Source organism: Eumetopias jubatus, unplaced genomic scaffold, assembly GCF_037043125.1.
Source record: "Eumetopias jubatus isolate StellerSeaLion01/CBP00866 unplaced genomic scaffold, mEumJub1_p1.0 scaffold_12, whole genome shotgun sequence".
Classification (NCBI taxonomy): Eukaryota; Metazoa; Chordata; class Mammalia; order Carnivora; family Otariidae; genus Eumetopias; species Eumetopias jubatus.
The window spans coordinates 93,841,979-93,866,097 of NW_028274818.1; the positions used below are offsets into that span (position 1 = coordinate 93,841,979).

Genomic DNA, 24,119 nt, shown 5'->3' on the forward strand with positions numbered 1-24,119 from the left:
CCCCAACACAAAGCATCCATGCAGCCTCCTCTTGTGGAGGAGCATTTGATCCTGCCCGGATCGTTCCCCAAGAAAGGGCTCTGCCCTGGTTGTGGGGACGCCTCCCTCCGTCTGCTCCCGCAGAGCCCAAGCTGCAAGCCCAGGGACGCGCTCCAGTTCCCGCGGAAGGACAAGTGCCCAGGCCTGCCGGGTGTGCAGTGTGACCAGCAGGTGGCGCCACAGGCAGCCTCCCAAGTGCTGGGGGGCGGGTAGCAGGGGGCGATGCTGCAGGGGTGGGTGGGGAGGGCAGGCTGCTGGAGGATGTAGCAGCGAGAAGAGATGCTGCCAGTGCAGGAGCTATTGGGGGGGGTGGCGGCTAGGCAGGCGCCATTCTCTCTCCTGGGGTGTCCTCTCCCAGCCTGGGGTCCGAGAGGACTGACTGCCAAAAGACAGTCTGGCCATTAAGACTGTGGGATCACATTCCTAGCAGTGTGACTTCAGGGAGTTCTTCTCCCTGCCTCAGTTTCCTCCCCAGCCAACACAGGACAGTCTCTAGTAGCTACCTTGAGATTTCAGGGGTATCCCTTAAGCTCCCCTGTGATGCAGACCCCCAGTTGCTTCAATGCCCAGAAGTGTTTTATTCATGAGTGCAGCAGGGAGCTAAGGCATGACATGGTTGCCCCCAGGGGCCTGAGGGGCGGGAGCGGACTGGAGAAGCAAGCCCTCCCGGGGGCCCGGCACACCGGTCGCCTTCTGGGCCGGGTGCAGGGCCTCAGACCCAAGCCCCAGCAGACCTAAGGCTGTGTTGAAGAGGTTGATGGGAGTGGAGCCATCGGTGATGAGGGTTGATTTCAGGCCCAGGCTCTGGAGCAGTTTTACCTGGAAGAGCAAGAGGGGAGCGAGAAGGTAGAGTCAGGCCCTTGTCCCTTTCTCTTGGCTCCTAGGCCACCATCCGCATGGATCTGCCACTGCAGCTGCCACACAAGCTGTCCTTACCGGGGGAATCAGGGGTAACAAGCAAGGAGCACGAGGGGAGCCTGAAGGTTTCGCCAGGGCGCAGGATGCCTGGAGGCCCGGCTGCCCCTGTCCTGCCTCCATCCGCTCACCGTGCCACCCTAGGTTGCGGCCATCCAGTCCTTTCTGTGCCTGAGCACACTGAGTTTTGTTCTCTGTGTCTGTGCCCTTGGACCCTCTCCCAGGAAGCTCCTGTCAACTCTACATCGACCTCAAGTAGCCCCTCCTCAGAGTGGCTCTCCCTAAGCCACCTGGCATCACCCTAAGCCACTTCCTTCAAAGCACTGGCCAGACTGGTGGCCCAGCTGCTTACCGTCCGCCCCGGGGGCTGCAGCTCCCTGCTGAAGCTAGTGCAGTGCCCGACAGAGGACACCGGACACGGGATACAGGACAGTCCCATCTCCACCTCCCCTCACCCCTCTGCCCCCAACATCACTCCAGGTACATCTGCCACCCCCCAGTGCTGCCTTCTTGGTTCCAAGTATGGTCCCAAGACATACACACTCCCCTGCACCCTCCCCACTCTCACCTGCATCTCTGGGCCCGCCACTGCGAGGTCCCTGATGGTACTGGGGCCCAGGGCTTCTGTCATCTGCTTGAACTTCTTCACCTCCACCTCAGCCAGCTGCTGGGCCTTGCTTACCTCCAGCTCCAGCTGGGCCCGGGCGTACACCAGTTCTAGCTCTCGCACTTTCTGTACCCGCTGGAGCTCAGCCTCCTGGAAGAGGGGAAAACGCAGCATTCTTTCCTTTGTGTGGCCCCTGGGAACTGCCCAGCAAGTCCCCCTAGCCAGCAGGCCTGAGGGAACAGAGGCCCAAGGCATGGAATTGCAAACTGCTAGTCAATTGGCTGTGGATCCTGGCGGGGCTACCTTTTAAGCTAGTGACCTGTGGGAGTCCTTAATCTAAGCCTTGGTTTCCTCAGCTGTCATCCGGAGATAATACTTACCCCCTTAGTGGGATTTCAAGCATTAAATAAGACCATGTGCGTAAGACAATACAATAGTTAGCACAAAGCCGCCAACATTTGCACGAATATCACACACAGGATGGAGGTCATAATACCTGCCTGGGGTGAGGTGGTAGAAGATTATTAAGTGAATAGATACAGGGCAAAGGAATTTATAAACCACAAAGTATTTAAGTAGGGCTTTACAGGGGCGCCTGGGTGGCTCAGTTGGTTAAGCATCTGACTCTTGATTTCAGCTCAGGTCATGATATCTGGGTTGTGAGATCAAGCCCTGTGTGGGGCTCCCAGCTGTGCATGGAGCCTGCTTAAGAGTCTCTCTCTCTGTGAAGGGAACCAGAGGGTATTATGCTAAGTGAAATAAGTCAATCAGAGAAAGACAATTATCACACGATCTCACTGATATGTGGGATTTAAGAAACAAGGCAGAGGATCACAGGGGAAGAGAGGAAAAGATGAAAACAAAACCAGAGAGGGAGACAAACCAAAAGACACTCTTAATCTTGGGAAACAAACTGAGGGTTGCTGGAGGGGATGAGGGTGGAGGGATGGGGTAACTGGCGATGGACATTGAGAAGGGTATGGGTTGTGGAGAGCTCTGGGTGTTATATAAGACTGAGGAATCACAGACCTATACCCCTGAAATAATATGTTAATTGAATTTAAATAAAAATTTTTTTTAAATGGGGAGAAAAAAAGATTCATTCTCTCCCTCTGCCCTTCTCCCCCTCCCCCCACTCCCACTTTCTCCAAATAAATAATTAGGGCTTTACATTCAGATACCTGGCATCCTACACATCCTCAGGGACTGCAGTGATGGGGCCTCTTCCAGACCCCAAGGCCCCGCCCTCCCACAGGCATCACCCCTTGACTCACCGTCTCAATGGCCAAGGCCTCTGCTTTCAGCTTGGCCTGCAGCACGGAGCCTTCTCCCTCGATGCGCAGGGCCTCTGCACGGGACTCGGCCTCCGCCTTGGCAGTCCCCGTGCTCTCCACGGCGGTGCTGGGGGGTGGTGGGGGAGAGTCAGGGGACACCCAGGAGAAAGCCTTTCTCCCTCTGCCCCCCCCCCAACGCCCCGGCTAATGCCGCAGCAGGTGTCATGCGCGCCCCACTCCCTCCACCCGCGATTTTTCTGAGGCCTGGCGCTCTTTTCCTCTGGTTCTCAACCCACCTCAGAGCCTCCAGCTCCAAGAGTTCCCTGCGAGCTTTTTCAGCTTCGGACTGGTCCAAGATCTTCTGCCTCTCAAGCCGGCCGCGGGCTTCTTGCTCAAGCCTCTGAGCCTCGTGCCTGGATGGAACAGGGGACAGGGGACAGGAAGATGCTGGTGTGGGGTCAGAACTCCAGCAGGAACTCCAACAAGGGCAGGGCCCACCCATCTGCTGGGCGCCCGCGGGCGGCACTCAACCCACAAAGGGAAGCAGAAGGGTGCGCGCACGCGGCAAGCCTGGTGCGACTCTCGGCGTGGGCGGGGACGCGGCCATGACCAAGGCCCCTGCTTTCACATAACTGGCCTTCCAGTCAGGAGAAACAAATGAACACGGTTGATTTCTGACAGTGACAAGCTCCCCGAGAATGGGTGAAGGGACAGCATGGCTGAGCATTGGGCTCGGTTTCAGTTGGGGCAGGAAGGGGCTCTGCAAGGAGCTTCAGGCTGAGGCCAGAGGAGGAGAATACCCTAGGGGAAGAGCATTCTGGGCAGAGGGAAGAGCCAGGGCAGACGGCCCTACGGTGGGAACCCAGCTGTGCCAACGAGGGGCAGAAAGGAGCTGGTGGGATCGGAGCACGTGAGCCTGGCGAGAGGCTGGAAGGTGAGGTGGGGGTGGCAGGGCTGGACCCCTGGGTGCCTGGAAGGCCACAGAAGCGAGTTTGGGTTCTAGCACAGGATGGCACATGGTCGTCCTTTAAAGGGACCACACTATCTGCTAAGGGAGAGAGCAGGCGACCGTGGGGGGATGCCAGGTCACCCAGGTCCCGGCAGTGGGCTGAGAGAGGGACCGTGGAGAGGTCTGGCCCACGGTGGGCATCATGGGCAGCGCCGCCCCCTCCCCAGGCCTCACTTACTTAGCAGCTGCCTCCTGGGAGTTGGTGGTGATCTCGATGGCCAGCTGGACACTGCGCTGGAGGGCATCCCGGGTCCTCTGGTCCACGGGCTCCACCGACTGCACGTCCACGCTGCTGACCACCAGTCCGTTTTGGGGGAAGATGGCCCGGTCCCGGGGCTGGGGCAGGGCCCTGCTGTCTGGCCCCTTGGTTTCCAGGGTCTCAAAGCCAAAGACAGCCATGCGAATGATGCGGGCGGAGTTCTTGTGGAAGTCATCGAAGGTGACGGAGGCCACGGCCCCCCGCACCCGGGACGCAATGGCCTTGCAGGCATCACCCACGAAGTCCGGCACCGAGAAGAGCTTGGCTGTCTCTTTAGGGTCCTTCCGGTCACTCACATCGAAGTGCCTGTGAGCAGCGAGGCCCAGAACAGGGAAGCCATTTTCCTCCAGGACACAGCAACTCTGTCGTCTCGGAAAAGGACTCGAACGCCCACCCTCCGTGACCGGCCAGGGTCTCTCTCAACAGAGAGTGAGAATTACTCCCCACCAAGCACCCAGGTGAGGTCCCATTTAATTCTCTCAGCCACCCTGGGAGGTGGGGATGAGCGTTATCCCCTCTCACAGACGAGGAAATAGAGGCCCAGGGAGGTGAAGGGACAGACCCAAAGTCACGTGATATGTGGCAGGCAGTGTGGCTCCGTGGCCTATGCCCTTAGCTGTCGTGCACCCGAAATGTCCGCGCCCATCTGCCTCTGTCATAGTCCTGGTCACTCGGCCAAGAGGTGGCTGAGGTGGAGCCTAGCTTCCACTCCAGCTCTAACTACGTGCAGGGCACTGCTATAACCTCACCGTGCCCTTTCAACAGCCCTGGGAGCCCTGGGAGCCCTGAGAGCCCTGGGAGGTGGACGGTTGCCGTTCTCATTTTACATATTGGGAAACTGAGGAAAGCACCGAGTCGCTTGCCCAGGTCCACAGCTAGCAAACGGCAGGGCCGGGACCCAGGCAGCGAGCCCTGGAGTGCGTGCCGGTGACACGTGCCCACACGTGCCCACTCCGACGGGGCGGGTCTGGCCGACGTTTGTAGAACCTTGCCCTTACGTGGTTGGCTGGACACATGCTGAGTTTAGCTGGGGGTTTCCTCCAGCCATGTCCCCCAAATCCTGCTCCCAGCAGGGGTGTCTGCACCTTCCTGTCACCCCCCTCTTTGGGCATCAGACTGGCTTTCCTCCTTGGCTATGGCGGAGTCAGGCATCCTGCCCCCACGACGGGCCCAGCACGGTGGCAGGCAGCGTCCGTCCTTGCGGTCCCTCCCCACCCCTCACCAGTTGTAGGCGAGCTGCAGCTGCAGCCTGGCATGGTCCGCGGTTTCGATGGTGATGACATCTGTGAAGAAGTCAGGCCCGAGCAGCAGGCAGAGCGCACGGCGAGCGTGGGGACGCTTGGGCCTCCCGGCCGAGAGGGACAACACGGTGAACTGCTCTTCAGGACCCAGTGACACCAGCTCGGGCCCAAAGACCACACTGCAGAGGGAGCCGGGAGTCAGACACATGGAGAGCCCCTCATCTCCCCCAGGCACCTGTCCCACCTCAACCCCCACTGGCCCCTCCCAGCTCGCCGCCCCCAGCAGAGCCGGCCTCTCACCCCCCCAACCTCGCTCGCCCCTCCCCGACAGTCACCTGTCCCACCTCGGGACCCCACCCCCCGACAGTCACCTGTCCCACCTCGGGACCCCACCCCCAACAGTCACCTGTCCCACCTCGGGACCCCCCCCCACACACACACAGGCCACTCACCGAGCTTCCTTCTCCCGGTAGTCATACACCTGCACGGCTGCATTGTGAGGGACCCGGTAGCTGACCACACGGGTCTTGTTCCGGACAGTGGCAGGCTGAGGGGTCTTGGATGTCTCCCTCTCGCCCCTGTCTGCCAGAGGGTCCTGCCCCTTGTTCAGCAGCTCCTCCACCCCTGGAGGCAGCTCTTTCTCCCACAGGACTTCGTCCTGGGTCAGCATGTAGGTGCTTCCAATCACAGCACGTACCTTGAGAGAGGATGACAGGGGACGTCACCTGGGAAGGTAAAAGGGAGAAGGACCCAGCCAGCTATCCCGAAACAGGGGCTGCTATCCTGGGGGCGGGGGGTGGGGTGGGGAACAGTAGAGCACTTGGCTGGGCTCGGTCTCTGGAACGGGGCTGCACTCGGATGCACCGTCTGCTGGCTCGGTCATCTGGGGCAAACAACCGTGCGTTAGGTCCATGTCCGTAGAATGGACCCGCTGCCGGCTACCTCCCAGGGTTGAGGAATAAAGGACCTCTCCTGTGTCTAGTGCGGAGAACCTGGCATGTGGTTAATTAAGGGTTCGATCTTATTTCTTCTGGAATTTTCCTTCTTGGGGCAACTTGGAGGGCATCCTAGGGACAGAGGCAGTCGATCCTAGGAAATAGGTAATGTCCACTAACATTTCCTAGGATTCCAAGCCCTACTTCTTGGTAGGATTCTTAGAGAAAGAGGTCAGAGATGTGGTCCTAGGTCAAACCAAGGTCAAGGCTTCAGATGAGGGGGCAAAGAGGAAGGATTCCACCAGGATAAGCGCATGGGAGAGGAGGTTGATTCTTGCTGTTCCTAGGCCACTCCCCAGTCAGACCTTTATCCTCGGGCCAGAGGCCCCCATCCTAAAACCTGGCTCATCTTTGCCCTCGGTGGTTTCTCAATTTTAAAGTGAGCTATTTAATGGGGTGCCTGGGTGGCTCAGTCGGCTAAGCATCTGACTCTTGACTTTGGCTCAGGTCATGATCTCAGGTCGTGAGATCGAGCCCTGCGATGGGCTCTGCACTGGGTGGGGACTGCTTAAGATTCTCTCTCCCCATCTCCCTCCGCCACTCCCTGTTCTAAAAAGAAAGAGAAAAGGAAGGCAAATACTCCACAGAATGCCCTCATACCAGCAGCCGGCCAGCTCAGATGCCACCATCAAGGCTGTTGAAGTCCCCTCCCCTGTCTCCACCATGCACCTCTCCCCGTCGGCCCCACGCAAGCCACCACGTGGCCACACTGCGGTGATGGTGCCCATCCCTCAGCCATTACCCTTCCAGTCTTGACATCCTGCACGTAGATGCCCTCATTCTCATCCAGAGGGATGGCCTGACGCTCCTCCACCACCTCCACCTTGGCAGAGGGCACGTACTCCAGGGGTCCGCGGATGAGCCAGCGGTCCCCAGCCTGGTGGGAGACCTTCTCTCCTTCTTCTCCCTCCTCCAGGGGCTGCAGGGCCCTCAGCAGCAGTCCCTGATGCTCTGACAGCACATATACATCCTGGATGCCTCGTTCCAGTCGCTCTCCAGGCTGGAGAAAAAAGGACTTCTCGCCCTGGTGGAGAGACACGGGGTTAGGAGCGGTCGCCACCCAGGGTTGTGCCCCTGACAGCACCTCCTGCAGCCACAGGCTTGTGCTGACAACAGGAGCCCACATTCCCACTGTAATGCAGTGAGGCGTCGTCTGGACCAGGAGGCTCTCTACAAATGCCTACAGACCTCATCTGGTCGAGCCTGCCCTTGAGGAAGTCTGTACACGGTCATGACCGGGACCCTCACAGGCTCAAGGATTAAGAAAGAACCTTCTGTTGCTGTTTCTCCCAGGCCTTGTTTTCTTAGAATGGTGTAGTCTGGACATTGGCAGACTCCATCGTTGGGCCAAATCTGTCTTTTTTAACTAAATGTTTGAGATATAATCTATATGCCATAAAATTTGTTCATTTAAAGTATACAATTCAAATCACTGACCTCTACTTCTGAAACCAGTAATACGTTATATGTTAATTGAATTTAAATTTTTAAAAAGGGAAAAAAATAAAGTATACAATTCAGGAGTATCTGGGTGGCTCAGTCGGTTAAGCGTCTGCCCTCGGCTCTGGAATCAAGTCCCACATCAGGCTCCCTGCTCAGAGGGGAGTCTGCTTGTCCCTCTCCCTCCGCCCCTCCCCCCCACCGCTCATGCTCTCTCTTTCAAATAAATAAAATCTTTAAAAAAAGAAGTTAAAAATTAAAGTATGGAAGCCTGGGTGGCTCAGTCAGTTAAGAGTCTGCCCTTCGGCTCAGGTCATGATCTCAGGATCCTGGGATCGAGTCCCGCATCGGGCTTCCTGCTCAGCGGGGAGCCTGCTTCTCCCTCTGCCTGCTGCTCCCCCTGCTTGTGCTCTCTCTGACAAATAAATAAAATCTTAAAAAAAAAAAAAAAGTATACAATTCAGAGGTGCCAGGCTGGTTCAGTCAGTGGAGCCTGCAACTCTCGATTTGGGGTTTGAGTTCGAGCCCCATGTTGGGTGTAGAGGTTACTTAAAAATAAAATCTTAAAAATAAGTAAATAAATAAGGTATACAGGTCAGTTGTTTTGGGCTATCCACAGAGTTGTCCAGTCGTCACTATGATCCAACCTCAGGGCATTTTCATTACCTGAAAAACCCCATACTAAACAGCAGTTAATGTCCGTCCATCCCCACTCAACTGTAACCACTCATCTATATTCTATCGCTATGGATTTACCCATCTGGGACATTTTATATAAATGGAATTGTGCAATATGTGGTCCTTTATGCGTGGCCTCTTTTGCTTAGCACAGTATTTGTTGATCCATGCTGCAGCAGGTGTTAGTACACGATCATTCGTACACGAGCATCAGTACGCGTTCGTTTCTTTTTACAGCTGAAGGATACTCCATTGTGTGGACAGGCCACGATTTGTTAGCCATTCATCCGCTGACAGATGGAAGCAAAATGTTACAGGAACACAGAGGCACTCGTTCATGTACAAGCTGTCTAGGCTTTCGCTCCAACGGCACAGTTGAGTGGTCTTAAGAGAAACACACCGCTCATGAAGCCTGAAATATCTACGGTCCTCCACAGCAAAGTGTGCCAATCCCCGACAGGCCAGTGCGTCATTAGGAGAAGGGTGAGACAGGGGTGGCGAGAAGGGTAAACCAAGACGTTTGTTTTGTGCAGGAGAAGGACAAAGGTTCCCGGACGGCAGGCATGGACAGGGCCCGAGAGGTGCTCCCAGAAGAGACCGTGTGTAAACTGAGGTTGGGGGCCTCAGGGAGATCAACAGGACAGTGACACAAAAGACAGAACTAGGTGTGCAAAGTCCCAGAGGGAACCAGAACAAGCTTGAGGCTTCTAAATGTGTACCTGGGGTGCGAGGAGGGAAGGGAGTGGTCCCGGGGCCGCACGCCCCTCCAGGGCATTCAGCCTCCCCCAAGAGCTGGAGGTATTTACCTTGACCACACGCTTTTGCCCCAGCTGGTTCTTGCCATCCGGTCCGACCGGGTCGAGAATCACACAGTAGTTGTGGGGGCCCAAGGTGGTGATGGGCACAATCCCCAGCACCTCCTCACAGACATCTGGCACATGGGCCTCCGTGTCCTGCACGGTCACCAGCCACTCCTCCCCGGTGCGGCGGCTCACGCCTCTCAAGTCTCGAAAGTTCTGCCGAGCCCGGAGGTGCAGGGCCGTCTGTGGGACGAGATGTCGGGGCATTTGAGGAAACTGACCTCCAATTTCCTCAGGGGAGCTGGGGGCCCCACTGGCCACTGAGTGCTCCCGGGCCGGGATGTCAGTCTCTACCAGCCCAGGAGGACTTTGGAATCCTCTCAGAGGACCCAGGAGACTCCTCAGGGAGCTGACCTCCACAATTTTCTGTTAGTGGCCCCAGAAATATTGCTTCTCCTCTACTTTCACGGTCTCTGCCACTAGGAGTGAGGCCTCCTCCAGGGTCCCTCCACCCCAAGAGCACAGACCTTTTCTGTGAGGATCACAGCATCCACCAAATCCAGAACCTCCTCGAACACTGCTGGGAGATATGCGCCCACGGCGCGGACCAGCCATTCTTCTCCTGGGCCAAGGGTGGAGAGGGGAGGGTCAAAGGGCACCTAGCCTGCTCCCAGCTGCCCCTTCCCGCAGCCTAGACAGCAGGGCACCCGCCGGGCTCTGCAGGTGAGATTCCACCCCCTCAGGCTCCAGGGCCTGACAGGAGTGCAGATATTAATTTTTTTCTGAGGCCAGAGGAAAACCAACCCCTACCCAGGACAATAAGGAAAGCCGTCCAAGGGCCCAAGCTGCTGCCACGCCTTCTCTGAGCTCCAAAGACCAACTTTTTCCCTTCCCCTGAAACTGGCAGAACTGCCTCTAAGAGAGTTGGAGATACGGTCTACTTTCTTGGAGAAGCAAGAGTGCCTGGCCACAGCCTGGCCCTTGCTCGCCTTAACCCCCGGCAAGTAACCTCACTTCCGTGCCTCAGTGAGGTCATATGGAGAATGGGAATTGCAGGGCCCCGAGGTTGTTCGGGGACTCAGTGAGTTCCCATTTGTAAAGCATTTTGGGACCACACCTGGAACAGACTGAACATCACACGGGCCAAATACGATTGCTAGTTGTATACGAACACGTGTGTTGTTGATCTAGAAGCAGACATGACTGCTCCCCATCCCCCACCCCCGGTAAAGCCATGTCAGCATGTTCATGATCACAGGGTCAGGGTACAGCTGGCATGAAGCTGGGGTGGGGAAAGCAGCCGTGGGCGGCCCTCAGAAGCTTCTAAGAGATACCAGGGAAGCACTTCCTCTCAGGCTGCAAATGGCCATCCCCACCCCTGCAGGCAAGGCACGGCCCGCCCACCCCCATCAGCACCCCTCATCGACCCCACCTGTCACCCTCTCCTTGCCCTCCCGGTCCCAGCACTCCTTGCGGGCCCTCAGCCGCAGGGCCTGGTTCTGCTTGATGACTGTAGCCTGAATGATCTCCAAGACCTCCACCTCCTTCCGGGGGATATAGGTGCCTGGGAAGGGAAGGGGAGGCAAAGGTTGAAGACCAGCAGGTTATCAAAGCTGTAATAGAAAGGCAGGGAGTCTTGGACCTGGACTCCGGCCAATGCAAGGAACTTACCAGGCCCTTCAAATAGCCACTCATCTCCTGCCACCACCTTGTCTCCGTTCTTATCCTCATAATCCAGCAACGCCTTAAGATGGAGGGCAGTGTTGGGCAGAACCACCTGCAGGGGGGTGATGTCCTAACAGGGGGAGAAGGGAGGCCATGGGACATTCAGTACTGTGACCCCAGGAGTCAAACCCGATACCTTGGAGGTCAGAGGCTACAGCAGCAACCTTCCCATGTCCCCAGATAAGCCCCCAAGTGGAATGTACAAGGTAGGGGTGGTCCCAAAGCCATCTGGTCTGAAGAACGAAGATCGTTGAGAAAGCAAGTGGATGCACTGCCAATGAGCCAAGGACACACATTGCTCTGGAGAAAGTGCTTAGAATTGGTTCTGAACTACAAATCTGGGCGGGGAAACGCCTCAAGGCCTCGTGTGCACGAGGGCCCTCTACAAACTGTAAGAAGTGGGAAGTTTGAACAGCTCTAAGAGGCACGCTCTGGGCACGTGGTGTGGTTGTCAGGGTTGCTTCATGGTCACAAGACAGCCGTTGGACGGCAGCCATCACATCTCCCTTCATCGGGAAGGGGCACCTGGCAACAAGTACCCAAACCTTTTAGAAGTCTGTAGAAATGTTTCTATGAGTAGGACTTCACTTGGTCTTTGGTCTGAGGGAGGCAGGAGAGCAAGCAAAGAGAGCCTCACAGAGGCTAAGAGACGTGCCCGAGGTCCCACAACAAGTAAGAACGGGATCAGGACTGGAACCCCAGTCTTGGTGAAGGCTGCCTGCCACTCTTAGTGGCCTGGGGTGGAGAAGGTCAGGTAACCCCACTCTCCCCGCTGACCACACACGGGGTTGGAGGCTCACTGGGCAGGCAAGCCCTTCCTTGTGCGCCTTCAATGTACACAGCACCCAGTTGGCTGTGGCGGGGGCAGGCTTGCCCCAGCTTTGTGGATTGCAAGTTCCAGGAGGTGACAAGACAGATACAGACCCTTCTCTGCAAGCAGACTGTGGACAGTGTCGGGGGTGCGGGGGATGGGAGGCAGAGAGGCTGCAAAAGCTCAAAGGAAGTTAGAAAAGTCCCCCTGGAAGTGGCATTTGAGCTGGGGCTCAGAAGAAGAGCTGGCTTCTGATACAGAGGTGTGGGAGGAGGAGGAAATGGTACGTGTTCTGGAAGGAACATGTAGGCCAGCGGGTTTGTCACCTCCCACATCTACTCTAGCATCACTTGCTACCTGTTCCATCAAAAGCAAGCTCTGCCTTTTTCTATCATGGCCATTTCCCTCGTCTGAGCTGCCAATATCTCTCACCTGAATGATGGAAAGATCTAACTGGTCTCCACCTGCCACTTTTGTCTCCTTCCAGTTCGTCCCCTGCATCACTGCAGGCTTCCAGCTCGGGTGACTAGGCACCCAGCAGTATCATGTGCAATTGGGAATGTGGGAGAAGAACAGCTCCAGGGGGAAGGGAAAGTAGCAGGTTTGCACGTCCAGGAGGAGGCGGCTGTGCGATGCCCAGGAGAGGGCTTTCCACAGGCAGCTAGGGGCTCTAGGGACTTGGCAGCTCCCAGTGACGGTACTGAGCTAGGTGGCTCCAACCTCGACAGAGCGCTTAAGGGCACGAGAGCACGGAAGGGCATGCAGGAGGTTCAGGACAGAATCTGAAGGCAGAGGGGAGAGAGGAAGAGGGTGAGACATCTAAGAAGATGGAAAGAGACATCCACAGAGTGAAACAGGAAGACAAGTTTTAGCAGGGGCACGGTGGGAGAAAAAAGACAGGTTTTAATAAGAGGGCGGGTCGACAGTAGTTGTGGCTAAGAAGGCCCACTAGACACAGAATGTCCACAGGGGCTGCAGTTAGGAGGCCTTGGGGCTTTGCCAAAGCGAGCTCAGTGGAGGGGGGTGGGTGGGGGCCAGATGCAAGGGCTTATGAGGAAATGGGGTAGAGGACATCAAGTAAAGGGTTATCAAAGAGTACGTAAGAAAGGAAAGAAAAAGCAGTACAAAACTAGAAATCGAATTCACAGGGCCACTCATAAAGGTTCATACTTTTAAATTTAGTGTGCATATCCTGGGATCCAGCAATTCTTAAGAGTTTCTACTTTAGGGGCACCTGGGTGGCTCAGTCGTTAAGCATCTGCCTTCAGCTCAGGTCGTGATCTCAGGGTCCTGGGACCAAGCCCTGCATCGGGCTCCTCACTCAGCGGAGAGCCTGCTTCTCCCTCTCCCTCTGCCTTCCCCACTGCTTGTGCTCTGTCCAATAAAAAAAAAAAAAAAAGTTTTTTTGTTTTTTTGTTTTTAAATTTTAAGTAGGCTCCACGCCCAATGAAGGGCTTGAACTCTTGACCCTGAGATCAAAGTCAAGTCATACTGGCTGAGAGCCAGCCAGGCCCCCCAATATTTTCTACTCCTGAAAAGCAGCAAACCTTAGCATGCACCAGGACACACAGACAAGTACATTTGTGGCAAAACTGTTTTCCCTTATAAATTGGAAACATCCTAAAAGAAACTCAAGAGGAGAATGGCTGAGCTTGCGTACATCATATGGGATTACGTATGACAAATAAGACTTATGCACCAGCGTGCAGAAGTTCATTCAAACTACACAGGCAGGGGCACCTGGGTGGCTCAGTCGGTTAAGCATCTGGCTTTGGCTTAGGTCAGGATCTCAGGGTCCTGGGATGGAGCCCAGCTCTTGTTAAGAGCTGTAGTGATCAGAATCGCATGGTACCGGCACCAAAATAGACACGTAGATCAATGATACAGAATAGAGAGCCCGGAAATAAAGCCATAATTATATGGTCAATTAATCTTCGACAAAGGAGGCAAGAACATGCAATGGGAAAAAGTCTTTTCAACAGACGGTGTTGGGAAAACTGGACAGCTACATGCAAAAGAATGAAACTGCGCCACTTTCTTACACAAAAATTAACTCAAAAATGGATGAAGGAACTAAATGTGAGACCTGAAACCATAACAACCCTAGAAGAGAGCACAGACAGTAATATCTCTGACATTGGCTGTAGCAACATTTTTCTAGATATATCTCCTGAGACAAGAGAAAAAAGCAAAACTAACCTATTGGGACTACATCAAAATAAAAAGCCTCTGCATAGTGAAGAAAACAACCAACACGACTAAAACACAACCTACAGAATGGGAGAAGATGTTTGCAAATGACATATCCGACATCCAAAATACATAAAGAGTTTATACAACTCAACACCAAAAAGTAATCCAATTAAAAATGGGCAGAAGACATGAACAGACATTTCTCCAAAGACATCCAGATGGCCAAAAGACACATGAAAAGATGCTCAACATCCATCATCAGGGAAATACAAATCAAAACCACAATGAGATATCACTTCACACCTGTCAGAATGGCTAAAGTCAAAAACACAAGAAACAATACGTGCCGGCAACGATGTGGAGAAGAAGGAACTCTCGTGCACTGTTGGTGGGAAAATGCAAACTGGTGCAGCCACTCTGGAGAACAGTATGGAGGGTCCTCAAAAAATTAAAAATAGAACCGCCCTAAGATCCAGTAATCACACTACTGGGTATTTACCCAAAGAATATGAAAACACTCATTCGAAAGGATATGTGCACCCCAATGTTTATTGCAGCATTATTTGTAACAGCGAAGTTATGGAGGCAGCCCAAGTGTCCACCAATAAAGGAAAGGATAAAGAAGGTGGGGTACATATATACAATGGAATATTACTCAGCCATAAAAAATAATGAAATCTTGCCATTTGCAATGATGTGGATGGATCTAGAGAGTATAATGCTAAGCAAAACAAGTCAGAAAGACAAATACCCTATGATTTCACTTATATGTGGAATTTAAGAAACTGATAGAGAAAAAAAAAAAAAAAGACAAACCAAGAAACAGACTCTTAACTATAGAGAACAAACTGATGGTCACCAGAGTGGAGGTGTGTGTGGGGGGGGATTAGGTAAAGGGGATTGAGAGTGCACTTACTGTGATGAGCACTGAGTCATGCATAGAGTTGTCCAATCACTATATAATGTAATACTGTATGTTAATTACATTGGAATTAAAATTTAAATAAAAAGAGATACAGAATGATGAGCCAGGTTCCAGGGCCCAGTTGATGGAGGCTCCAGCAGGTAGAGAGGAGAAAAGCACAGATATCAAGTAAGGGAAGGGGACACAGACCCAGAGCCTGCCAGATGGCCTTGACTTCTAAGTATAAAACAAATTTGTTCCAGTGAGGATAGAAAACAGGAAGAGGGCGCCTGGGTGGCTCAGTTGGTTAAGTGTCTGCCTTCAGCTCAGGTCATGACCCTGGAGTCCTGGGCTCGAGCCCCTGCCTTGTCCTAGAGCCCCCTGCTTAGTGGGGAGTCTGCTTCTCCCTCTCCTCCTCCCCTGCTCATGGATGCTCGCTCTCAAATAAATAAAATCTTAAAAAAATAGGAAGAGAGCAGAAAATTATAAATATTTAGAGGCATGCAGAGAGAAGTAGAGAGAAAGTGGTTAGGAAGGAAGAGAACCACTGAACAGGGCTTGGGTTGGGTTGGAAAGAACCGCTTAACCCATCAGCTACTTGTAATCCTGTCGTCTTGGTGGATCTGTCCCCAAGGCTAGGAAACCCCTCCTGAGTTTGAGAACTGAAAGGACGGGTGGGGGGGTCACACCGAGCCAGGACCGGGCTTTGCCATGGGTCCTGCACACAAGAGACTGTTAAAATGACTAGCTCCAGTTGGAGTAGGAAAGAGACGAGGAAGAGAAGAATCTGAGAGACGGGACAGAAGACAGAATGAAAAGCCCTGAGGGGCCATGAGGACCCAGGAAAGGGGGGCTGATGGTGAGGAGGTTGGGGTTGAATTTCCAAGGTGGGCCAGGTGGGAGTATAACCAAGTCCTCAGTGGACAGGGCACTGGGAGGGGCTGAAGCAGAACGGAAGAGGCAAGGGTCAGAGTTGAGGTCAAGAAAGCCAAGTCATGGACAGGGTCATTATAAGGACATTAGTGAGGCTCCCAGGAGTCAAAAGGGGAGGAGGAGGGAGGACAGCGCCAGGGGTCACCTCAGTGGAGACCTGGAAAGAAGCCATGTGGGCAGAGAGGGGCCAGAGTAAAAAGGGAATGTCTCCATGGCATTGGTCTCTGAGGAGGGAGAGGCCCAGCCCTTTGGCCTGGAGGATGTGGGGTGTGAGAGAACGGGCAGCGGTGGGCTGGGGATCCTAGGGAGCTTTAGACACTGGTGCTGATGACCACCCCCCGACACACACACTGCTCCCCACCCAGAGGGGGGCTGAGCTGAGCTGATCTGTGGGAGGACCTGGGTATGGAGATTTTTTAGCTTTTGACAGTTTCCGACTTACACAGAAGTTGCAAGAATAGTACAAAGAATTCCCGGAGGCTCCTCACTCAGATTCCTCAAGGGTTAACATTCTAATTACTCGTCAGCACTTTCTATCTCACACGCACACACTTCTCTCCCCAGGTGGCTGCCACTTAGTGGGCAGGCAGGTCTCAAAGCTCCCTGGGTGGTGCCTGGAGGCTTCTGGGAACAAGAAGCACTGGTTAGTGGAGGCGCCCAGAGTAAACCAGTATAAACTGGTGAGGAGGTAAAGGCAGAACCGTTAAGGACATAAAGGCAGATGCCCACTTGCTCGGGCCCAGGGCCTGAGGGCAACGCGGACAAGGGCCCGGCCAGGAGCGCAGGCCTGTGATGCCTTCCCGAGGGGCAGTCACCGGCGTCAGAGCCCGGGCCTCGTCTCGTCCACCACCGTGGGCACTGCCCACCAGTGTCTGGCACCGTTTGAGTGAACGGAATGCTCACTCTGGGCAAAGTCATTTAGCACCAAACTGGTCAGGAGCTTCTAGCAGGCTCTGGAGCCTGGAAGGTCAGGTGGGGAGATGGCTGACAGCTCTCAGAGGAGGGGCAAGTCTGTCGTGGGCATGTGAGGAGGAAGGGGGTTGGGGTTGGTGAGAGGCAGGTGGAGGAAGCAAGAACTCTGTCCTTGGTGAGATCCAGCAGATGTCGCCCCCGCCCCCTCCCACAGCCCCACTTGGTTTCCCTCGGGAAGGCAGTGCAGAGCCCAGGGAACAAGGACGAACGGTCATGGAGGAAGCAAGCCAGGTACCTTTTCCAGCACCTCCCCCGGGTACAGGGGGAAGGGGTCCTGGGTCAGCCGGATCTCTAGGTCAGCGTGGCGGAGCCGGACTTGCCCCGTGACATCGAACAGCACAGAGCCCTGAGGGTCCCGGGACACGGGGTTGGCCACCGTGCAGTAATGGCGTGGAGGGACAGTCACCATGCGTAAGGGGGCAAACAGGACCCTGTTGGAGGGTGGTAAGAAGCAGCGTGAGGACCCAGGGGGCCCCTGTTCCCACTTCTGAGGGGGACACTGAACGGGAGAGAAAGCTCCCCATCACCCATGCCACGGCCAACCCCTCCTGGGGCAGGAAGGAGATGGACGATCGAGCCAGCCAGACGAACAGGCACCCCACGGCCCAGTCCCAGCACCCACCTCTCATTGTCTTGCCGGATGTAAGTCTTTGGCCCGACCTCCACATGGGACACGTTGCTGTTCTGGTCCAGCACGTGGATGTAGTGGTACGGGGGGATGCGGATGATGGACTCTTCGGTTGCCATGGTGACTCCTGTGGCCCGGGCAGCAGGCTGACAGACAGGTGGGGAGCGGATACAACAAGATGAGCACAGGGGGCCTGGCAAAGGCAGGCAGGAACCTGAGGCCCAACCGGGGATGAGGGAAGGGGCCCTTCCTCCTCCAGTTCATGTCATTTCGCCCTGTAACATCCCGCGCCGGCCTCTGCCTTTCTTCTCCCCACTCAGGGCAACGCAGACCATCCAGACCCTGCCGAGAACTGGCTCCAAGGACGCAGGCTCCTTTATTTGAGGGGATCCCGAGGCCCTAGCTGTACTGAAATGTTAGCCCACAGCCCAAGAACATTTGCACAATCTTTGTCTGCACCTCCCCCTGCACGCACGCACACGCACGCTTTAAGCAATCTAGGATATACTGTTCAGACGTGGGCCACCTCTCAAGGGAGGGATCCCCTGCAGAACTGGGACTCCAAAGAATCAGCTGGATTAGAAACACCAAATTAGTCTAGTCCTTTCCTCCCCAGTTCTCTCTGGTCTCTTGCCACTTTTGGTTTCCTGCAGTTGTAAGTCGGGTGGGAAGGGAAAGGGAATAAATGAGTACATATCCCACCCACCGCCATCCTACCTGCTTCTGAATCCTGGGTGGTTCTGATCCATGCTTGGCCTGTTCAAGGAGGTCACACCCAAACCCCATCCCTGCCTCCAGCATGCCTTGGACTTTGGACAACCTATCCCTTGGAGTCACACAGGGGAACCAAGTTTGCTAGGGGACTCAAAGCCTTGTCCTCTGAGACTTCGGTCAGACATTTTTGAAGCCACCACCAGAAAGGAGGGACACCTCCCCTACTGGACCATTCATCCAACCTCCAACCTGAGTGAGAAAAGGGGAAGCAGGGAGGGAGTGGCTTGCCACAGGAGAAATAGGCAGAAGTCACAAAATTACAGAACCGAGGCAAGGCCCAAGAGTTTTGCTTCATTTACACAATCTGTAAAATTTCTTTTTTTGTTTAGCAATTACGAGTTTTCAGACTCCTGACTGCTGCTTCTCTTGAAGAATGAGAAGCCACACCCTCTGCTCCCGCCTAGCAGAACTGGATAGAGCCGAGTCTCAGCTGCTCCCTTTGGATGGGACACAAGCTTCCCTGCTTACCACACTCTGCACCTGTTGTCCCTGCTGTCCTACACCTGGGCCGCTGCACTCACATCACCTGCTTCAAATCCTCTACCTCAGCATCATCCAACAGAACTCTAATGATGGACATCTTCTAAACCTGTGCTCTTTGGGCTGGCCATGTGTGGCTACTGAATACTTGAAATGTGACTAGTGTAACCGAGGAGTATTACATTTTGATGAAGGTAGCCAAATAAGGCTGGTTGACCCCAGATAGAGTCCCAGCAGGGACTCTGCATCATTCAGGGCCACCCAGCAAATTAGTGGTACCATCGGGATGAGAATCCCGATGGAATGGCTGGTTCCGTCCTTCTCCCGGGGCAGCATGGCACAGTGATTAGGGGCCCGGAGTCAGCCAGACTGCCCATGCTTACCGTTCTGATTTCCCACCTTAATGTCTTACCTCATTTTGAAAGGCTACAGTTTTGACCTCTTTTCCCGGTCCGCTTTTGGACATCAAAGGAATGTTCTGCTCTCTCTTGCAACTGTGTATGGGATTTGACCTTGATACTTTTCTGTGGCTTTTTATGTGAAGTTAATTTCCCTTAATTTGTAGGAGTAGCTTTTCTAACATCAGAGCTCCCCCTTCTGTTGTGTTCAGGTAATGTTCGACTCTCATCCCCACTCTCACCTGGACCTTCCTGTTCCTTCCGGTCTACCGCCCAGGCCCTCCCAGCTGTGCTTCCAAAGTTGCTCCCTGATGAAGCCCCTGAAGAGCCCCCAGGATCCTTTACTGGATGGGTAACCTCAGACAATTCTGTTGCCCTCCCTATACCCGTTTCCCAGGGTTATAAACTGAGAACGGAGAGGGCATCTACCCAAGTTATGAGGACTGAGGTCATCATAAAGCAGCTGGAACAAAGCCCAGCTCTTCAGAAGCACTGTGTGGCTTACTGCTGAGGCAGGAAGAGCCTGAGGCTCAGCTCCCTTAATCGGGGGATGTGGCCTAGCACCAGAGGCTCCCTATGCCACCTGGCCTTAACCACCGCCCCCACCCCCTTGTTGACTGGTCAGAAAGGTGGCAGGTCTCCTGTCACCCCAGCTGTGGGGCTAAAAGAATAGCAAAGAAGGGGCATCTGACAGCCAAGTGAAGCCTTTTCAAGCTCTTCCTCTGCCAAGTTCTCTGCAGGGTGGAAGCCTGGCCAGGAAGCCAGATGGGGGAGAGGAAGGGCTAGGGCTATAAATGGAGGGGTGGACAGGGCTCCATGAGGCCCCCCAGGGAAGATCTGAACTCTAGAAGGCCATGCAGGGCTGGGAAGCAGGCCCCAGGAACAGCGTCCAATGACTCCTTTTTGGACAATCCCCCACTCCCTACGGCTGAGGCCTCTCCACCATCTGTCACCCCAGCTGGGTCCAGTCAGCGGGGCTGAGAGTCTCGCCTAGCTCAGCGAGTCAGCTGAGAGTCTGCCTTCCAGCTGATCTGCCTGGGCTTCTGCCTTGTTCCAAAGCCAAGGCCTTGTTTCAGTACCAGGACCCTGTCTTAACCCACCATGCCCTACGGCTGTGCCTTCCACCTAGACCACCTGCTCTTCACCCAGGAACAGACTTTGCTCTTTTCCTTTTGTCACCTGCAGAAGGGAGCCTTGAGGTAAGGCCTCTCCTGGGAACCAGGGAAACCACCCAACTTAGGCAACATGTTTATGACAAGTCCCAGATTTAGACTTTTGTGGTTTACCAGATGACGTGTACAGTCAGAACATTTTCTTCCCAATATATCAGGACCCTCCAAAAACAACGGTCAAGGATTGTGTTGACCTTTGGAAGTTCCTGCCCAGCACCTGGGTTTGACCGCCATACTCCAAATCCACCCAGGCCTCCCTTTGGTGCCTGCTTCCAGGATCTGCCCCCTCATCTGCTTTCCTGGCACATGCACAGCGTTGCCTGATCACACGTCCCTCAAGGGTCATGAGACTCCTGCAAGAGCCAGTCAACTCTTGCCCAAAGTCTCGGACACTGCACCACATCCACGAAGAAAAGAGCAAGGTAATGGGTGGCGGGGCAGAGAACAAAACAAGCTATAAGCAGAAGTAGGGTTCATCCTCGAGTTGAGAGGCGGTTCTTAACACTACAGCAAAACTTCATGAGTTTCTTTGGTCACTACCAGTCACATATCTTCAGGGTCAACCTCATGTGAGTGCCTGGCACAGTGATTCTAAAAGCAGGTGCCCCAGGGACCAGCTTTCTTATTTCTTACTGTGTGCTGGTCTGCGGAGAGCACTGTCGGCCTAACCTGAAGCTTGTTAGTGAGGGGGATTCTCGGGCCTCACTCAAGGGCTGTTGAATCCGCCAGCATTTTAACTAGATCCCTAGTGATTTGGGCGCACATTAGAGTACCAGCAGCTCTGGCCTCAAGCAGCCACTCTCAGTCCTGGCTGTACTTGAGAATCACCTGGAAGTCTTTGAAAACCACTGATCTCTGGGGATTCTGACATCAGGGGGGTGGGGTGGGGTGAAGCATTGCCTCCCCTGCCCCCACAGCCACCAGCAGGCTCTACACCCAGCATGGGGCCCAACACAGGGCTTGACCTCATGACCCTAAGATCAAGACCTGAGCTGAGATCATGAGTTGGATGCTAGGGGCGCCTGGGGGGCTCCATCAGGTAAGCAGCCAACTCTTGATTTCAGCTCCAGTCACGATCTCAGGGTCATGAGATGGGGCAATGCGTCGGGCTCAATGCTCAGTGCGGAGTCTGCCTGGGGTTCTCTCCCCAGACTCTGCCCCTACTCCTTCCCCTCCCCCATGTCCACAGGCTCTCTCGCTCTAAAACTATATCTTTTTAAAAAAAGAGTTGGATGCTCGACAGACTGAGCCACCAGGCGCCCGGAGCATTGCTATATTTAAAAGCTCTCCCACTGACTAATACCCGGCAAGGATGAGCTCTGTCATGCTCTTGGGCCACTTGCTAGCTCTGAGCCGGAGTGTCCTAGACTGAGAAGTGGAAAGAAGAGTGACTGTTTCCTGGGCTTGAAGAGATTAGTGGCCACAGGATGTGTCTAGTGCAGGGGAGATCAAAGGTGGCTGGCAGGAGAGAGAATAAAGAGGAGCTCAGATTAGACTGCTCCTCAGGGGCAGGGCATTTGGTTATTCTCCTCCTGCCCCCTCGCCAACACAAGCCCCCTGCCCCGAGCAGGCTGGAAGGTGCAGGGGAGGCCGGTGACTCAGCCTGCCACCATCACCTCTATCAAGTTCAGGTTTAGGACAATGTACATGATGTTCAGCGTAAACAGGGGCTCATCTTTGCAGTTTCTCTGATTGTAAACATTCTACACTTTGTTTGGAGAATGCAAGAGTCCCATTACTCAGGGATTGCACCGAAGCTGTTTACACACTGGCTTAGTTTAGGGAAATTATTTCCAGCTTTAGGGGACTAGAAGGGACATTTCTGAGGCTTTGTCTCAGCAATCACGTTTAAGAGCAAAGCTTTAGGAACTTTTCTTCCTATGAAAGAGGAAGCAGCTCCTTCCTTCGCTGAGCTCCAGTCCAACTACCTTGTGGGAGGAGGAGGGGCTTGGTGGCTTCACTGGGGACAGAACAGTTTTGGCAGCTTGGAATGCTGCTTGTCCTATCTTCATTCTACCTCCTGGATGCTGCCAATTAACGCTCATCATCGAAGGCAAAGATTGCCTAGTTGAGAAGTGACCCAGGAACCAGGCTTCAGAACCCCCGATCGAGACCGTTTTCTAAACTCACTCCATCATAGGACCCAGCTGAGAGTGTGGCTCCTGCACATGCTGATTCCAAGGCCTCGCCCAGACCCGCTGCACCAGTTTCTGGGGGAGAGACTCCAGAACGTGTATCTTTGGCAAGAGCCCCCAAATAACAGCTCCCACTTATCAAGGACATAAACTGTGCCAGGTGTTGTGTTAAGTGCCCTTAATTGATCCATCTAACCCTAGAAGTTAAGGAACTTCACTCAGGATCACACAATGATCAAAGAACAGGGTCAGAAATCCACCCATTACCCTGTCTGCAGAGCTCTCAAACCAGGAAGTAGCCTGGCTTCTCAGGCAGAAAGGGAAGGTTCTAAACCCAGAACACGCACTTCTGACCTGGGTGGGGCTGGGTATTCTCTAGGAGATAGGCATTTCACAGGTGAGCACTTTCTGCAAGGGGAGGGGTTTGGGGGGGCAGCCTCCATCCCACCAGGAGGCCCGAGTTACCTTGGACCCCTCAGGCCGTTCCTCGGCCATCCACTCTATCAGCTCCGACCCCACCTGGAAAGCTTCACACACACACACACACACGCCCCCGCGCCCCCCCCCCCCCCCCCCCCCGCCTCCCGTCAGGCTGGGCGCCCTGCATGCCAAGGGCGGAAACAGGCAGGAGCTCCCAGGGAGCACTTGAGCTGGCACTCCGTGTAACAGCGGCTTTCTCCTCACAACCCAAGGTCCCCTCGGGGCACAGGGACATCTACCACAACCACCATCCCCCATCCCTCCAGATTTCATTCCTGGAGGGCCAGCCCTAAGATCTTCACAATCACAGGCTGGCAGGGCCCAAAGGAGTTTTGCATTTCTTCCTTTCACCCTCCCAAAGAGAAAAAGAACTTCGCTCACCAACCTCCACACCTTCTAGAAGTCAAGCCTACCTTAAGATTGCTATGCTAACCACTTCCCACATGGTCCGCAAGGGCCACGGCTGGCATAGCCTTAAGTGAGGCAATAGTAAAGCCTCAACATTTGGCAGAGATGAAGGATCTGGGGGTGGGCAGGAATCACACTCTAAAAGCTCAAGAGAACAGGCCAGAGCCAGGGGCCCCGGGGGAGGAAGCAGCAGAGGACGGCGGCAGGGACCCAGGACGGAGTCTGAATGGCCCCAAGTTTCCTCTGTCCTTACTTCTGATGTGGGAGCCTGAAGTGGAGAGGCCTGAGATTTTGGGGGGTCGGGAAGTGTAGGCAAGGTAACAAGTTGACCTACCTTTACTTCAAAATGCAGTGGGGGAAAAAATCCAACAAGGAAAGTAAAACCTCCCAAAGGTAAGCCTCCACCCACCTTCTTCCTCCTCAGGCTCCGAGAGGTCTTACCTGCCCCAGCAGAAGCAAGCAGTGCTAGAAGGCCGGTCGGGGCTCGGAGAGCCTGGGGGGACACAAGGCCCCACCAGGGGTTTGGGGGGCTTTGGGACCAGTACGAAGTACCCGGAAGAGTGCCCGCCGTCTGAGACCCCTCGGAGGGGGAAACTCCGTAGCCTAGCCCTAGGGATCACTTCCCGGCAGGGCAGGCTCAGGGGTGGGGCTTGGCCATTTAAAGGGCCCTCGCAGCTGGTTCTCGGTGTTTCTCCTCTGGGCGGCTTCTCCGGCAGCTGAACGGACTGCAGCTCCTTCAACCCTCAGGAAGCTCCCGCCTCAGAGCCCTCGGGCAGTGCCGGAATGAGCCTGGGAAGGGTCAGAGGGCCTGGGACGGGGAGGGCAGGTGCAGACTGAGCTCGCCTCTGC

The 24,119-nt window shown here is 54.6% G+C and overlaps 1 protein-coding gene across 1 annotated transcript; it reads right to left on the minus strand.

Moving 5' to 3' along the window:
- Positions 1–597: 597 nt before the first annotated feature.
- Positions 598–23,916, minus strand: MVP (major vault protein). The gene is made up of 15 exons (XM_028109769.2): positions 23,712–23,916; positions 17,418–17,569; positions 17,031–17,226; positions 10,929–11,052; positions 10,690–10,821; positions 9,785–9,879; positions 9,264–9,500; positions 7,082–7,363; positions 5,797–6,041; positions 5,326–5,523; positions 4,023–4,409; positions 3,132–3,248; positions 2,836–2,962; positions 1,523–1,711; positions 598–858 (listed from the first exon to the last, which is right to left on the minus strand). The coding sequence occupies exons 2-15, from the start codon at positions 17,540–17,542 to the stop codon at positions 640–642; spliced, it is 2,673 nt and encodes an 890-aa protein (XP_027965570.2). The 5' UTR covers positions 17,543–17,569; positions 23,712–23,916; the 3' UTR covers positions 598–639.
- Positions 23,917–24,119: the final 203 nt, after the last annotated feature.